At 47.4% G+C, this 17,035-nt stretch overlaps 1 protein-coding gene across 1 annotated transcript in view; it reads left to right on the forward strand.

Annotated features, from left to right (window-relative positions):
• The window catches only part of LOC310664346 (kinesin-like protein KIF19), a 29,730-nt gene extending 12,695 nt beyond the window's left edge, over positions 1 to 17,035 (forward strand). Inside the window, exons 8-20 of the mRNA XM_083413384.1 lie at positions 116 to 268; positions 1,156 to 1,278; positions 1,977 to 2,145; positions 3,402 to 3,576; positions 6,253 to 6,439; positions 7,430 to 7,700; positions 9,405 to 9,526; positions 12,108 to 12,244; positions 12,479 to 12,581; positions 13,981 to 14,406; positions 15,595 to 15,751; positions 15,957 to 16,064; positions 16,667 to 17,035. Coding sequence (XP_083269510.1) covers positions 116 to 268; positions 1,156 to 1,278; positions 1,977 to 2,145; positions 3,402 to 3,576; positions 6,253 to 6,439; positions 7,430 to 7,700; positions 9,405 to 9,526; positions 12,108 to 12,244; positions 12,479 to 12,581; positions 13,981 to 14,406; positions 15,595 to 15,751; positions 15,957 to 16,064; positions 16,667 to 16,746 — 2,211 coding nt within the window. The 3' untranslated portion in view covers positions 16,747 to 17,035. The remainder of the gene's footprint in view (positions 1 to 115; positions 269 to 1,155; positions 1,279 to 1,976; positions 2,146 to 3,401; positions 3,577 to 6,252; positions 6,440 to 7,429; positions 7,701 to 9,404; positions 9,527 to 12,107; positions 12,245 to 12,478; positions 12,582 to 13,980; positions 14,407 to 15,594; positions 15,752 to 15,956; positions 16,065 to 16,666) is intronic.

The following is a 17,035-nucleotide window of genomic DNA, read 5'->3' on the forward strand; positions in this document are numbered from 1 at the left end:
GTGGGGCTCAAACTCACTGCCCTGAGATTAAGAGTCTCGTGCTCTGCTGGCTGAGCTATCTGATAATCCCTTCCTTTCCCCATTGAAAACAATTGATCCGCTGCATCCTTCACAGACGCAGAACCGGGGCAAGCGAATGAAGGAGGGGGCCCATATCAATCGGTCGCTGCTCGCCTTGGGAAACTGCATCAATGCTCTGAGTGAAAAGGGGGCCAGTCGGAACCAGTATGTCAACTTCCGAGACAGCAAACTCACCCGTTTGCTGAAGGTACTGCCGCTTCCCTGCTTGGGGGAATTAGAAAGTCCGCTCTCAAACTTTTTCCTCTGGGCCAGGCTTTCGGAATAAAAATCTGCTTGCCCCACGCCGAATTTTCTATTGGTAAAAAATACACTGGAGAACGAAAAGCAGTGCTTGATTTAGAACAAAGATCACAACTACTTTATAACGTGGTAATGGGACATCTAGAAAGTATAAAACAATGCAGCTGCATAAGAACATGAATCATTCCCCAAATATAATTATAAACAAGCCTGTTACATAGGTACCTGAAGTATGTGTACAGGCTTAATGAGAGCTTGCTTTTGCTGTGTGATCTCATTTAAGTTAGGTCTGATTTGAGACAAACAAACTCTGTTCTCATCAACACAAAGAAGCTTTTCTCTTTCCTGATGTTTCATATTTGTCAGAAAAGATATTTTGAATATCTTTGAGTATTCCGCAAATAACAAAAAAAAATTGGACACTGTACTGCACTTAAATGTTTCTTTGATTGTCCTTGAATCTCCCCACCACAGTCTCCATCCTCTCATGCCACACCCTTTGAGAGCCACTGGCATGATGAATCCAGGCAACGGAGGCATCTTACAAGTCCCGCAGATCCCTAGTCTCTTGTGACAGAGCGTTCCACCAAGTCGGGGCCAGTACTGAAAAGGCCCTGGCCCTAGTTGAGACCAATCTAACCACCCTGTGACTTGGGACCTCCAAAATGTTGTCATTTGTGGACCCTAAGGTCCTCCGCAAGGCATACCAGGAATACTTCAGAAATGTAGCAGATTATTGCTTATATATGAGAGTCTTTAACAGCACTGCTTTCAGAGGGCTGAGCTTGGCTAGCCATTACTAGCCAGCTATAAATGGAAATGTCACCCATGTAGGACTCGCTGGGAGGTAACAGCAGGACGGTGATGATTGCTCACGTCAGCCCGGCCAGCACCTCCTTTGAAGAATCTCGGACCACCTTGATCTATGCTTATCGAGCGAAAAACATCAAAACTAGGGTAAGTCGCTCTGTTCTGCTTCCTGCTTTTAAAAACTTATGAAGTTTAGGAAGCTCCTGCAGCCAATCGGAAGCCGCGCCTTGGTTTTCGAACAGTTCCAGGAGTCGAACGGACTCCCGGAACGCATTGTCAACCAAGGTACAACTGTACTTGATTTTCAATACAAGAGATAACTCTTCATTTGCAGCTGCTGTTTGCATCAGGTAGTATTTTAAAGACCTACATTGGCTCCCAGTACGTTTCCGAGCACAATTCAAAGTGTTGGTGCTGACCTTGAAAGCCCTAAACGGCCTCGGCCCAGTAGACCTGAAGGAGCGTCTCCACCCCCATCATTCAGCCTGGACACTGAGGTCCAGCGCCAATGGCCTTCTGGCAGTTCCCTCACTGTGAGAAGTGAGATTACATGGAACCAGGCAGAGAGCCTTCTCGGTAGCGGCGCCCACCCTGTGGAACACCCTCCCATCAGATGTCAAAGAGAAAAACAACTATCTGACATTTAGAAGACATCTGAAGGCAGCCCTATTCAGGGAAGTTTTTAATGTGTGACATTTTAATGTATTTTTAATCATGGTTGGAAGCCATGATTGGCTGGGGATCCCCAGAGTGGCTGGGGAAACCCAGCCAGATGGGCGGGGTACAAATAATAAATTGTTGTTATTAAAACTGAATGCATCACCAGGTGTTTTCTGCCCCGGCAGGTGAAGCGCAACCTCCTCAACGTCTCATACCACATTGCACAATACACCAGCATCATTTCGGACCTGCGCCGGCAGATCGAATGCTTGAAGGCGAAGCTGGAAAATCAAGAGAGGGAGAAGCGCCTTCTCAGTCCTGCGGTCAAAGATGTCCAAGGCAGAGGAGATGGAGGTGGTTGGGTTGTCCTCTTCACTGTCTTGCTCTATCCAGTAGGGCTTGCTTCTAGGATGCCCAGAATTGCACCCTAAGCCTGGGGTGGAGAAAACTGTGGCACTCCAGATGTTTTCAGACTCCACCTCCCATCAGTTCCAGGCAGCAATGGTCAGGAATGATGAGAGTTGTACGTCCAACATGGATGGGTTGTGGCAATCTCCATCATGCCCTTGGCTCTTTCACTGGTCCTACAGATTGTTGTCGGATTCCAGCTCCCTATAGCCCTAGACCATGTGGCCAGTGATCAAACCAAACCAAACATTTATTGTCATGTTCAATGACCAGCATTTTGTGACAATAATTTGATTAATTTTCAATTATAATCCAATAATAGCCTCATTATAACAATACCAATTTATAATGCAATCAATAATATCAATCATTCAAATACAAAATTATATAATTTAGATAAGGTGGGCCCCCACATGCTGGAACTGATGATTTGATTATTATTTTTCTTTCTGTGTTCCAAAATCTTCATGATTTCAGTTGCATTCCAGTCGTAATAATAATCCCTTTACAACAGCTGCAGTATTTATAACTTCTATTTGTGTGGACACATTAAATGATTTATAAAACTACGGGTGAGGCAATGACCAGGATTAAGAAAAGAGTAAGAAGCAAATGTGTCTATAATAGGGAAAAATAATAATAAAATAAAACAACTAAATGTAGCAGTGAATCATAGAATTCTGTTGGAAGGAACCCAAAGGATCATCTTGTCTGACCCCCTAAATTTCCAGCTCATGAGTGAAATAAAACAGGCACCATTTTTTTAAAAAAGTTGTAGTCCTGTCACCAACTCCAAAGAGAGAAATTCCATGATTTCGGGTCCTGGCAGATTTTGCCTGCTTCAGCACAGAACATGCCCACACTGAGAATGATAGAGGCTCTTTGATCTGAAGGGATTAAAAGCAACATAAGACGTTTCTGATGCTCCTGGCAGGTTTTGTAAGAGGGGCTTGATAAAGGTTTAGCACAGATGTCAATAGAAGGAGCAGTGCAGGAGGACACGGGGTCCCCACTGACCTCTCCAGAGTCTCAGGGACACTTGTGTTTGGCCAATGGCCAAGGTCCAGGAATGACAGGAGTCGTAGGGCAGCAACATCTGGAAGGCTTGCTCCTCTCTGCCCTGGGTGCTACAAACACCCTTAAAAAAGAAAAGGGAATGGAAGCAGAGGTGGGAAAGTGGCTGTGCTCTTGTTTTCCCACAGCGGAGGCTCCCCATGACCCTGAAGAGTGCAGCCGTCAGCAGATGAACAAGTTGCGGGAACAGCTGGTTGGGGCTTTCAAGGAGCAGATGGACATGAGACGCAGCCTGATGGAGCTGGAGAAGACAGACATGGAGCTGCATGTAGACACCTCCAGGCATCTGCTAACAATTGCTGAGTGAGTTGAGGGACTGATGGGCAACTGTGCTTTGGGGGGGGGGGTCCTCTAAGGTGAAGGGATGTGGGTGGCGCTGTGGGTTAAACCACAGAGCCTAGGACTTGCTGATCAGAAGGTTGGCAGTTCGAATCCCTGCAACGGAGTGAGCTCCCGTTGCTCGGTCCCTGCTCCTGCCAACCTAGCAGTTCGAAAGCACCTCAAAGTGCAAGTAGATAAATAGGTACCGCTCTGGCGGGAAGGTAAACGGCGTTTCTGTGCGCTGCTCTGGTTCGCCAGAAGCGGCTTAGTCATGCTGGCCACTTGACCCGGAAGCTGTACGCCGGCTCCCTCAGCCACTAAAGCGAGATGAGCGCCACAACCCCAGAGTCGGTCACGACTGGACCTAATGGCCAGGGGTTCCTTTACCTTTACCTTTTACCTCTAAGGTGAAAAGAACTGGGTGGTATTAATGATGCACCTGAGAAGGGTGGCTACTTATGCCCTGCCAAAGAGACAGAGAGAGAGATCTGCATAAAATTGGCCAGTGCAAATTTATATGAACAGATGTAAATATAGATTCAGGTAGGTAGCTGTGTTGGTCTGATGCTGTCGAAATAAAAAATAAAAAAGTTGTCCAGTAGCACCTTAGAGAACCAGGCAGAGGGCCTTCTCGGTAGTGGCACCTGCCCTGTGGAACGCCCTCCCAGCAGATGTCAAGGCAATAAAAAACTATTTTACTTTTAAAAGACAACTGAAGGCGGCCCTGTTTAGGGAAGTTTTTAATGTCTGACGCTGTATTGTTTTTAATATTTGGTGGAAGCCGCCAGGAGTGCCTGGGGAAACCCAGCCAGATGGGTGGCGTATAAATTATTATTATTATTATTAATTATTATTATTATTATTATTGCCTATTATTAGAGACCAACTAAGTTTGTTCTGGGTATAAGCTTTTGTGTGCATGCACACTTCTTCAGATGCATGCACACGAAAGCTTACACCCAGAACAAACTTAGTTGGTCTCTAAGGTGCTACTGGACAATTTTTTATTTATTCAGGTGCAAATATAGAAACTGTTACTACTAGCAGGCTCATGCCTGGTGTTGTTCAGGAATCCCGAGGAACCAAAATTAATAACAGTAATCAGAGCAGGTGGTTAACAAAGGTGCGGTCCAACGTCTTGATTCAAAATGGCACTCTGTGATATCCAAACATGGACAAAAAACTTGCTCCCTCATCTCAGGAACTGTCATGCAAAATGTGGTTAAGATATCGGAAGCAATGTCCAAATGCCCAGCAAACTGGGAAACTGAAAGCTTTCCTTAATATATAAAAAGGTAAAGGTACCCCCTGACCGTTAGGTCCTGTTGCGGACGACTCTGGGGTTGCGGTGCTCATCTCGCTCTATAGGTCGAGGGAGCCGGCGTACAGCTTCCGGTCATGTGGCCAGCATGACTAAGCCGCTTCTGGCGAACCAGAGCAGCGCACGGAAATGCCGTTTACCTTCTCGCTGGAGCGATACCTATTTATCTACTTGCACTTTGATGTGCTTTCGAACTGCTAGGTTGGCAGGAGCTGGGACAGAGCAACGGGAGCTCACCCTGTCGCGGGGATTCGAACCTCTGACCTTCTGATTGGCAAGCCCTAGGCTCTGTGGTTTAGACCACAGCGCTACCCACACCCCTCTTTCCTTAATATATAGTAGGTAATAATTTGATGGAAATACAGTCTCAAGGTTAGTGGGCACGGCTGGGAAGAGGTGAGCGGTGTGCTTGCTCACCTTTGCTTCCCAGGTGCTCACTATGGAAGGGCAGCTTCAGGGCTCCTGCTTGAACCAGGCACTGCAGGCTGTTTTTGGCCCATCAAGGGATTCAATTAATCCACAAGGCCATTTCCCCCAGACCACACACATCAGATGAAGTCACTGGCGACATCAGCTAGTGGGTAGGAGGACAGGGTTCAGTCCTGCACTGGCTACATGGTCCTGTTCCCAAGCAAGGAACAAGGTTACACAGTGAAGGCAGCACGATTTAATCCCAGGCTCCCAAAGTGCAAACATCCCTGCAGTTACCACCTTGCCTTTATAACAGAAGTTCCAGGGGTTGCGAAAGTTCTTGGGTGAACACTAGAGGGCACTGTAGCCTCCGATAAAGGAGGCTGCCCAATTACTGGGAGTCTTGATAATAATCATGCCAGGAGAAAATTTTATTTATTTAAACTTCTAATACACTGATTTTTTTAAAACAAACAAACAAACAAACAAACCTGAAAGCAGTTTATAAAGACAATAAAACAATAACATTATTAATAAAAGTGATTGAAAACAACTATTTTTAAACTATTTAAAAAAATTAAAATTACCAATAAGCTCAAAAATGGATTAAAACACACACCAACATGTCTGAGCTGGCTTGTCTAAAGAAAAATGTTATTTTTTTCCTGGCAAGCACCAAAAAGAGTGCCTCCTGATGTCAATAGGCAGGGAGTTACGTGCTGCTGCCACACTTAAAGATTGATTTCTTACAAATGTAGAACTGGTGTTCTGTAGCTCCCGGTTCCACAGATGGAAGCGTTCAAGGGGGCAGATATGGCGCAATGCGATCCCGCAGGTAAACTGGTCCTAAGTTGTTCAGAGTTTTATACACTAATAGGCCTTGCCAAGGTGTAAACGACCTTAATCTACCTGTCCTTTGTTTGTAGCTGGGAACAAGAAAAGGCCCACCAGACTGACAGGTATCCCAGCAAGCAGCAGGTGGGCATGAAAGACGAGGAAGCCATGGAGGAGGCAGAGCCAGAAGAAGATTCGCCAGAGCCTCACGAAGTCGTGGTAGCCAAGGAGGAGATCAGCGTGTTCTTATCTGAGCAGCGAAAAACAGCTGTCTTGAAGGTAATGCACTGCATCTCTCTATGAAAGCCGTTGTTGTCTCGTGATGGGCCAAACCCGAGGCTGAAAAACAAGTGTTTGTTGTTTTTTTTAAAAAAAAGATATGCATGTCTGGAAATCATAGAATCATAGAATCATAGAGTTGGAAGAGACCACAAGGGCCATCGAGTCCAACCCCCTGCCAAGCAGGAAACACCATCAGAGCACTCCTGACATATGGTTGTCAAGCCTCTGCTTAAAGACCTCCAAAGGAGGAGACTCCACCACACTCCTTGGCAGCAAATTCCACTGTCAAACAGCTCTTACTGTCAGGAAGTTCTTCCTAATGTTTAGGTGGAATCTTCTTTCTTGTAGTTTGGATCCTTTGCTCCGTGTCCGCTTCTCTGGAGCAGCAGAAAACAACCTTTCTCCCTCCTCTATGTGACATCCTTTTATATATTTGAACATGGCTATCATATCACCCCTTAACCTCCTCTTCTCCAGGCTAAACATGCCCAGCTCCCTTAGCCGTTCCTCATAAGGCATCGTTTCCAGGCCTTTGACCATTTTGGTTGCCCTCCTCTGGACACATTCCAGTTTGTCAGTGTCCTTCTTGAACTGTGGTGCCCAGAACTGGACACAGTACTCCAGGTGAGGTCTGACCAGAGCAGAATACAGTGGCACCATTACTTCCCTTGATCTAGATGCTATACTCCTATTGATGCAGCCCAGAATTGCATTGGCTTTTTTAGCTGCTGCGTCACACTGTTGGCTCATGTCAAGTTTGTTGAAATGAGATTTTTAATTAGGGATACTCCTGGAACCTCACTGTGCTAGAGTCCACACTTTGTGGTAAGTCACTTGGAGGTCTTCTGGTCACAAGTGACTAATACTACTACTACTACTAATAATAAAATAAATGGGTCGCTGGCCTGATCCAGCAGGCTCTTCTTATGTGGGCTTATTTAGGAGCCTGATTCACGGCGGGGGACACCTCTCCCCTTTCTAATTTAGGCAGACCTGGAGCAGCGCCTGGCAAATGCCAAAAAGAAGGTTTTGCAGATGGAGAAGCTGCTGCCTGAGCAAATCACCAGTGAGGACCAGAGGGAAGTCCTGAGGCTCCTTTGCAAAGCCCATGAGCTGGAAGTCGGGAAGACGGAGCTGCAGGCCAGCGCCTTGCGCAAGGAGACTCTGCTGTGCCAGAAGGACTTGGTCATCCACAGCCACCAGCAGCACAGGCGCCTCTGCCGAGAGATAATCCAACAGCAGCAGCAGCTGATAAGGGGTGAGTGGGCGGGGCCAGAGGCCAAAGTGGGCGGGGCCCTTACCTGTCGGACCAGATTCCAGGTACACCAAACACAGAGGTTTCTAGGAAGGACCACACGAGGTGCAGGCACTTGCCCAGCCTTGGTCTCTGTTGTGTTTTACAGAGGTTGTGGGCAGTCCTGGCAGTGGCGTAGCGTGGGTTGTCAGCACCCGGGGCAAGGCAAGTAATTTGCGCCGCCTAACCCGGGGCAAGGCAAGTAATTTGCGCCCCCCCCGCTGCACTGTCCCTCCCCCAGATAGTCCCTTGCTCTCTCTCCGCACCGCACCGCACGCCTGGCACCCTCCCCTCCACAGTGGGCGGCGACCCAGCGGCTCGGATCGGATTCGCACAGCCAGCACTGCAGTGAGAGAGAGTGAGTGAGCCAGGTAGGGGCAGAGAGCTGCGAGTGCGAGCGTGCCCCCCCCCCAGATGTTGCGCCCGGTGCGGCCGGCCCCCCTGCACCCCCCACGCTACACCACTGAGTCCTGGGATGCCATAGAACCACGGAACTGGAGAGTTGGAAGGGACCCCTAGTGGCGTCTAGTCCAACCCTCTGCAGTTTAGGAATCTCAATTATAGCATCCCTGACAGGTGGCCCTCCAACCTCTGTGTGTTTTAACAAACGTTTTTTTGATAAAAATAATGGATTACTGAATATAATTACTGAAAATAATTACTGAATATTTACAGATAAATTGTAAACAGATAAGAACATTGGCAGGATCATTGTAATAACCTGAAGTTTTATAAGAGTTTTAAAGTAGATAAATAAATGAGCAAATTAAGTGAATTTGGATATGCAGAAGATATTGAAAATAATTTTTAGGAACTACAGAAAGAGGGGGAAGGAAGTCGAGTTTTGAAACGTTAAAATGAATGAAATGTATAAACCTGAAAAGCATAAATCAAATTTTTGAAAGAAAGAAAGAAAGAAAATGTTGCCAATAGTCCATTTGTGATACCTCATTTGTCTACAGTATTAAGCCTCCCCTCTGGAAGGACCCAATGGGATATTTGTTGCTATCTTACATTGATTGCCCATCTTTCTTCCACGCTGGTGCCCATGCGGTCCCCATCCAAGGGCTCTTCACCCTCAGCAGAAGTGGACAGCTGTTTGCCAACTGAGGAACGGGTCCCTTCTGTGAGAATGTTTCCCTCTTAACCAGAGCAAACAAGCGTCTTCCATGTGACAGCCCTTCAGATGATAACAACAACAATTTATTATTTGTACCCTGCCCATCTGGCTGTGTTTCCCCAGCCACTCTGGGTGGCTTCCAACAAGGATTAAAAATACATTAAAATGTCATACATTAAAAACTTCCCTAAACAGGGCTGCCTTCAGATGTCTTCTAAAAGTCATATAGTTGTTTTTTTCTATGACATCTGACGGGAGGGTGTTCCAGAGGGCAGGTGCCACCACCGAGAAGGCCCTCTGCCTGGTTCCCTGTAATCTCACTTCTCACAGTGAGGGAACTGCCAGAAGGGCCTCTGAGCTGGACCTCAGTGTCCAGGCAGAATGATGGGGGTGGAGACGCTCCTTTAGGTATACTGGTATACAGATATTTGGAGATGGCTGTCGTATCAACTCTCCATCTTCCCTTCTCCTGGCTGGAGAAACTCAGCTCCACGCAACCCATCTGTTTTTGCGCCCTCACCTGTGTAAGCTTCCTTCCTTTTCTCCAGACCACAACATTCCAGTTCCAGAGTCACTGGGAAAACTGTACCAGCTGCATATCCGTGAGTTGGAGGAAGGGACCCTGGGCCGGCTTCTGGCACTTCACTCCCTGATGTCTGGAGCGCTCCAGGTGAGGCAGAACTATCCTCCCTTTTCTCAAAATAGGAACAGGGACTTAGGAAGTTGCCCTCAACAGGGACAGGACCATAGGTCCATCTGGCTTAGTACTGTCTGCACTGACTGGCAGCAGCCCTCCAGGCATTCAGGCAGGAGGCTCCCCCAACCCCAAACTGAAAATGCCAAGGGATTGAACCTGAGTCTTCCTGTGTGCAAAGCAGATACTCTGCCATTGAGCGATGGTCCTTCCCCATACCTCACTGTTCTCTAGGGAGGAAGGGAAAACAAAACACGGGGCTACCCTTGAAGCTGACCCAGAAACTCCAGCGGGTGCAGAAGGCTGCAGCGAGGCTCCTCAAGGGGTCTCTGCCATGGGAGCATATTCACCCAGTGCTTTTCAAACTGCACTGGCTCCCGGTGGAGTATAGGGTCAGGTTCAAGGTGCTGGTTTTGACCTTTAAAGCCCTTCACAGCCTAGGACCCTCGTACCTACGGGACCACCTCTCCTGGTCTGCCCCACAGAGGACCTTGAGGTCCACGAATAACCATAGTTTAGAGGTCCTGGGCCCTAAGGAAGTCAGACTATACTCCCCCAGGGCCAGGGCCTTTTCAGTGATGGCTCCGACCTGGTGGAATGCTCTGTCCCACGAGACTTGGGCCCTACAGGATTTAATCTCCTTTCTGTAAGACAGAGCTATTCCGCCTGGCCTTTAATTTGAATTCAGCCTGATCTTTTATTTCCCTTTTCTTCCCTCCCCCTTACCCGCTCTGGGATCCCACAGCTAATTCTTCCCTGGTCTCCTCGCTGGCTCAAATAGGACTAATTCAGCCAGCTAGCCCTGGTGATCATCTAGTGTTTGTTGAATGGATTTCCCCCCTAAATTGATTTTTGAATTCTGAATTTATTGTTATTCACATTTTATACTGTATTTTAAGCTGTTTTTTGTTGCATCAATTAAGTGTTTTAAGTTTGTTGTTAGCTGCCCTGAGCCTGGTTTTCTGAACCGGGAAGGGCAGGGTATAAATAAAAAAATATTATTATTTATTATTAACCTGGGGCCAGATGGTGCAAAGGTAGGGCATGCTGGATTTTCCAGCCTTCACATTCCAAAAATGAGGGGTGCTAAAAACTTGTAGCATGAATCGGGAACTCAGAAGATACTCTGATTAAATTGCTTTTGCTTGGTAAGTAAAATGTGTGTAACATTGCGTTAAAATGATTGCCACCTATGGTCACACCATCCAAGTTGAACAGAATCCGTTCCGAAAGTCCATTCGGCTTCCAAAATGTTTGAAAACCAAAGTACGGCTTCTGATTGTCTGCAGGAAGCTCCTGCAGGCAATCAGAAGCCGTGGAAGCCCCGTCGGACATTCAGCTTCCAAAAATAGTTAGCAAACCGGAACAGTCACTTCCGGGTTTGCGATGTTTGGGACCCAAAACGTTCGAGAACTAAGCTGTTCAAAAACCAAGGTACGACTGTACTTCCAGTTATATTGTTAATTCATTTATTATTATTTAGCATCGCCTGACATTATCAGAAGGTGAAATTAAAATCCTTTGGTTTTCCGAAAGCAGTTTCTGTGCTTCTTCATCAAACATGGACTTACCAAGCTAAATGTTGTCCATTCACAAGAGCAAGAGCAGATTTGAATTCTTCACACCCGAGAGCATATTTTTAAGACCCCCTACTGAAGAAATTTTCAAAAATTAAGTTCCACCCCTGAAATGACATGCCCTAGTACACGGATATCCAACAGGTTGAGCGGTTGAGCACTGGTTGTTAGAAGTCAATGGGGTTAGAAGTGGGGTAATTTTTGTCTGTGTCACTGCCCCCCCTTAAAAATGGTTGACAATTTCGACCTTCCTCCCTAAGAAAAGCTCAACAACTTTGACCTGAACCACCCCCCAAAAGGTAGACAATAATGTCTTCCCTCCTTAAAAAAAGCTCAGAAACTTCTTTGACCTGCCCTCCCATGGGTAGATCACTGCCAGTTTTTCATTCTGTGAGTAGATCACAATCTCCCTGCCCTAGTGTGAAGGATCAGCCTGGACCAGCCTTCTGGCAGCTGCATGCCGTTGGTGGGTGTGGCTGCCCCTTTTCCTGTCTGTCTATGTGATGATCAGCGATTTGCCACTTTATCACGCTGCCAGCCTGGGTCGAGACGTTTCGGCCCTTGGCCTATGCCAGCACATTGTCTATTTTATTTACCCCTCTTTTTACTGCTAAAATGGGGTGGGCTCTTAGAGGGCCAGGGGGGAAAAATGCTCAGAGTGGTTTGGGTTTAGCCCTACCTGTTCTAGGACTTAGCTACAGTTGCCAGGGAAGTTGTTTGAAGGGGTAAAAAAAAATTATATTTCATTTTACAGCGTATATAAAACAGAGAGAGGGGTTATAACAACAGCTGAAAATTATAAGATGAAAGACAGAACTATGGAACAGGCGGATGTGGAATGAGTACAATTGTACAAAATAACAAAAGATGGAAGCAGCTATCCACCCAGCTAAAATCTGTGATGGGAAAGTAGTCGATTCTAGAGTGCACACCCACCAAGGTTACAGAGATTTCCCCCTCTTGTCTTCTTTCCCTGATAGGATGGCTCTGCTCACGATAACGTTCAGCCACTGGAACTAAACAAAGAAGAGAACCAAAAAGGATTGCTGGAGCGCAAGAAAGATTTTGTTTGGGGGTCAAAATTTGAGCTTCCCCCAATTGTTGTGGAGTCGGACAGGTACTTGCATTCTTTACAAAGTCCTCTCTGGTCCTCCCCCCACTGCACTCTTGCAGTCAGACACCTCCCTCTGGGAAGGGTCTTCTGACACAACGACCACTCACAGAAATGGCCAATTCCCTGTTTTCCATCTGATTTTGCCTGGGCTCATCCTGTGTCGTCTGCTTAATGAGTCAGCAGGGTTGGGTTTCCTGGCCGTCCATCTCTCCCTCTCTCTCCTCTCGATGTTCTTAGTGACAGCTACAGATCGTCTAAAAACACCCCGGCCAAAAGGAGCCATGACTGGAGCCACACCCCTGCTTTGGCCGACTTGCTCAGAACTCCTGTTCGCCAACAGGTCAGTTGGTCAACATCATCCTCTCCCTTTTGTAGCACTGACAACAAACCCTCTGGGAGGTTAGACTGCAAGAGAACATTGGGCAGCCAGCATTGCCAAGCTTCTAGTCCCTGGGGCACAACAAAGAGAGAGGGCTGTTGTCATCAGGCCCTGCTTCTAGGTTTCCACAATGGCTGCTTACTGTCAAATAGCCATATTTCATTTAACCCCCTTTCTTGAACAGGGCATCTTCACAACATGTAACTGGATAGCTTGGTCAGTAGAGCATGAGACTCTTAATTTCAGGATCATAGGTTTGAGTCCCACATGGGGGCAATATTCTTGCATTGCATGGAGTTGGACTCAATGACCCTTGTAGTCTTTTCCAACTCTACAGTTCTCCGTTTAGCAAAATATTTCCCTCTTCTTTTTCCCCTGTTCAGTTTCTCTTTTTTCTGCTTCCCCTTGAAAGTTCAATATTGACTATATTTTTTAACTCAGTGAAACCCCTTTGCACTTTCTCCAGGGATAGAGGATCCAGTCCACTGATATTCTGGTCGGATTACGGCCCTCGTGGATTACTTAGCCACTTCTGCATCAGGGATAGGGAGCCTCTGGCCTTCCAGATGTTGCAAACTCCAACTCCCATCTACCCCAGCCATCATGGCCAATGGTCCAAGATGGTGGGACTTGGAGTTCAGGAGCCTGTGGGTGGAGAGTGACATAGAACATTGTTCTAAATTGTGCTCCAGCTATTTTATTTCCTTCCCTGTCGTCTCTCTTCTTTAGGGATCAGATGTGGTGCTTTTGTATCCTCCTCTCTCTGCCCCAGTTGCTGCAGGGGAGTCATGAGCAGGAGGGCATGGGATGGAGGTGAACCCTTAACACATAAACATTTGGGTCTGGGGGATAGAGGCAGTTCCGTTCTAGAAATGGATGCTATTCTACGTCGTGCCAAAAGCTCAGCAGCATCGTCTGGCTCCTGCCAAATCATGCCGGACTTGGTGGGCCTTTGGTCTGATGCAGTGGCCAAACTCTCCCATGTTCTTATGCTTCAGGGCTCAAGGGGAGCAAGCGAATGGTCCAAAACAGACAAGGCTGAAGCCTCAGAGAAGCACGGTCAAAGCCCAACAGGGGTCAAGACCCAAGGGAACAGGACCTTAGGCAAAGTCCTCACACCAGAGACAAGTTGCTTGGGATGAGGAGCAAGCCCTGAAGCTAAGCCTTTTTATAGTGCCTGGTGGACAGGGATTGGCCCTGGAGGGTCAGCTGACCAGGTGCTTAGGCAGGGCGGTACTGCAGCCTAGATGGCACTGTTGAGGCACTGAGCTCAGTGTTGCAGCGGAACTGCCTTTTGCATTGAAATATTTGCTAAGTAATAAACACAGAGAGCAAATGCTGAGTGTTGCTTCCTTTCTAGAAGGCGACCTCAGGCATCCCTTTGCGAAAGGTGGCCTCCAAGCTACAGACCCCTCCTTCCCGCGACTCCGGTTGCAAAAAGTCCGACGAGGACATCTCCAGCAGCTCTCTGAGCCAGGAAGCTTTGAGGGAGATTGCCGAGGGCACCAGACGGATTGCTCTGATTGCCGCCCGTCGCCGATCCCGAGCTCAGGACAGAGACCCCAGTGGGGAGGTCTCTTCCATCCATGGTTTTGAGGAAGGGACTCTGGAGCCGCATCCCAGCTCCCCTCCGGGGCACCTCTTGAAGGATACAGAGAGCGTTCACGGCCTCAGCATGGAGCCCCAGAGAGAGAAACGGCCACAGCACAAGGCTCAGAAGGAGCAGCTCTTGGAATGGAAAGCCGGGAAGAAGAGATCGCGCTCCCTTGACCCTACCTCCCCCAGGGTATGTCTGCTTTGGGGGGAAATGGGCGCATTCGCAGGTCCATTTGGTAGAAAAATGAGGGAAAGGGGGAGAGCAGTAGCTGAATGGTTTCTGCTAGGGATCATTCCAGTTGCTGTGTACTCTGCACCGCTACAATAGCCACCAGCTTTTTGCTTCACACAGGCCAAATTCTGCGCCATGAAAAGCGAGATTCCGCAACATGCATAAATTAGGCAATGAAGCACATGCACGTGCTTCCAATTCGTTGCACAGTTCTTTTCTTGCTCTTTTGCACCAATTCTTCTACAGTCGTTTATGGAAGTCGAATGGAATCCGTTCCGGAAGTCCATTCGACTTCCAAAACGTTTGGAAACCAAAGCATGACTTCTGATTGGCTGCAGGAAGCTCCTGCAGCCAATCGGAAGCCCCATCGTATGTTTGGCTCCCAAAAGTAATTTGCAAACCAGAACGGTCACTTCCGGGTTTGGGAGCCAAAATGCTCAAGAACTAAGCTGTTTGAAAACCAAGGTACGACTGTATTAACAAGGAGAAAGGACAAGGACTCTACTGTTTAAGCTGCAGAGTAGGGAACTCACAGTCTGCTGAGGCTTCAGATTCTGCAGGTGTTTTGCATTCCAACTTTTAAACGCCCACTGAAAACATTTCTGTTCTGCCTGGCCTGTGCAGGCAATTAAGAATACATCCTTCCACAATGGGTACTTGATTTTTGCTTTTCTAACTTTTTAACATGTTCTTGCTGTAAGGCTTTATGTATTTTTGTTGTCATCCACAGTGATTTTTTAAATGCAATAGTAAAGGTTAAAGACCCCTGACAGTTAAGTCCAGTCGCAGACGACTCTGGGGTTGCGGCGCTCATCTCGCTCTATAGGCCGAGGGAGCTGGCGTTTGTCATGTGGCCAGCATGACGAAGCCGCTTCTGGGGATATCAGAGCAGTGCACGGAAATGCTAGTGGTCTATAAATATTTTTTATATATAAATAAATAAATATGTGGAGGGCCACAGGTTCAACAGCCCTGAGTTAACGGCTCAATGGCAGAGCAAATGTCTGACAGGCTGAAGGAGCCATGTTCAGTCCTAGTGCCACCGTTTTTCATTTTTAAAAAGATCATGTTGCTGGTGTTGGAAAAGCCCACTGCCTGAGAGACAACTTTCTCCCCACCCCACCACCTCCTTGTCCTGTCCTGCAGGCTCCCCAAGTAAAGCACCGGGTTCCCTCCAGCCATGCAGGTGATGGACCAGACGTTCAGCTGCCCAAAATCAAGTCACCCGATGTCGTCATGAGCAGCCTTCCCCACATCCTTCCAGCTGCCACAAAAATCAAATTCTCTGTTGGCCAAGAAACAGGTAAACTGTCACCCGATGGGTCTCTCGGCATTGGTCTAGGCAGCAGGTCTACTCAGGAGTAAACCCCAATGGATTTGATGGAGTTACTCTCAAATAGAGGGTCCCCCTCTCTGCAATATAGTAATAATAAAAACATAGTAATAAATGAGTGATGGGCGCTTCCGTTTCCGCATTTACTCTCCCTCCTCTTCCCGTTCCTCTCCAGAAGAAAACCCCTTGCAGATTCTGGCTATCAGCAGCGCTGCCCCCAGCACCATCCAGCAGAGCAACGCAGGTCAAATGCGAGGTCAGATTCTCCAGAAGCGGGTCAAAGGTCAGTATGGGGGACTATGAATGGGCAGGGCATGAAACTCCAAACTGCACAAACCATCACCATCAGGATCCAAAGGTCTAGAACCTTTCCCCCTTCCACCTACCGTATTTTTTGCTCTACAAGACTCACTTTTTCCCTCCTAAAAAGTAAGGGGAAATGTGTGTGCGTCTTAAGGAGCGAATGCAGGCTGCGCGGCTATCCCAGAAGCCAGAACAGCAAGAGGGATCACTGCTTTCGCTGCACAGCGATCCCTCTTGCTGTTCTGGCTTCTGAGTTTCAGAATTTTTTTTCTTCTTGTTTTACTCCTCCAAAAACTAGGTGCATCTTGTGGTCTGGTGCGTCTTATAGAGCGAAAAATACGGTAATTGGTGTGTAGGATTGCCCTGCCTCCTTCAGGAGGAAGTTCCCTATAAACAGGGTGCCACCACAGAGAATGCCCTGCCTTGGGTCACTGCCTTGCCTTCTAGGCAGACCATCAGCAGGAACTCTCAGGCAGAACCTAGGGCTTGGGGTGGTTGGTACTGGGGAAATAAGTAATAGCTGAGCAGCCTCTGGTTCAGGATCAGGAGATTTCCCCAATAGCCATCTGCTTTTGCACCCAGGGCCTGCAGAGAACACCAGTGGGCAGAAAAAGCAGCAGCAGCAAGTCCCCAACTCCAGGAACCCAGCAAAGACAAAATAAAGGCTAATGGGAAATGGGAAATGGCTCTTCTCTTGCCCCCCAGATGCAAACGGGGTCTACTCTAAGATGCATTTAAGATATTGGCATTTGTGGATGACGAGAATGAATGTTTAGATTATTGCCCACAGATCATCTTGTAGCATTCGGCTTTCACTTAAACTGTATTCATCGTGGTTTACATTTCGCATCAGCTTTGGTTTTTTGTAAACCGCTCTGCTATATTATGTGTGCTGTCTATAAATTTTGCAAGATGATAAATAAACACAATCAGGACATGGAGCACATTTGA

This window comes from Podarcis tiliguerta (assembly GCF_965153285.1).
Source record: "Podarcis tiliguerta genome assembly, chromosome: 14".
Taxonomy (NCBI): domain Eukaryota; kingdom Metazoa; phylum Chordata; class Lepidosauria; order Squamata; family Lacertidae; genus Podarcis; species Podarcis tiliguerta.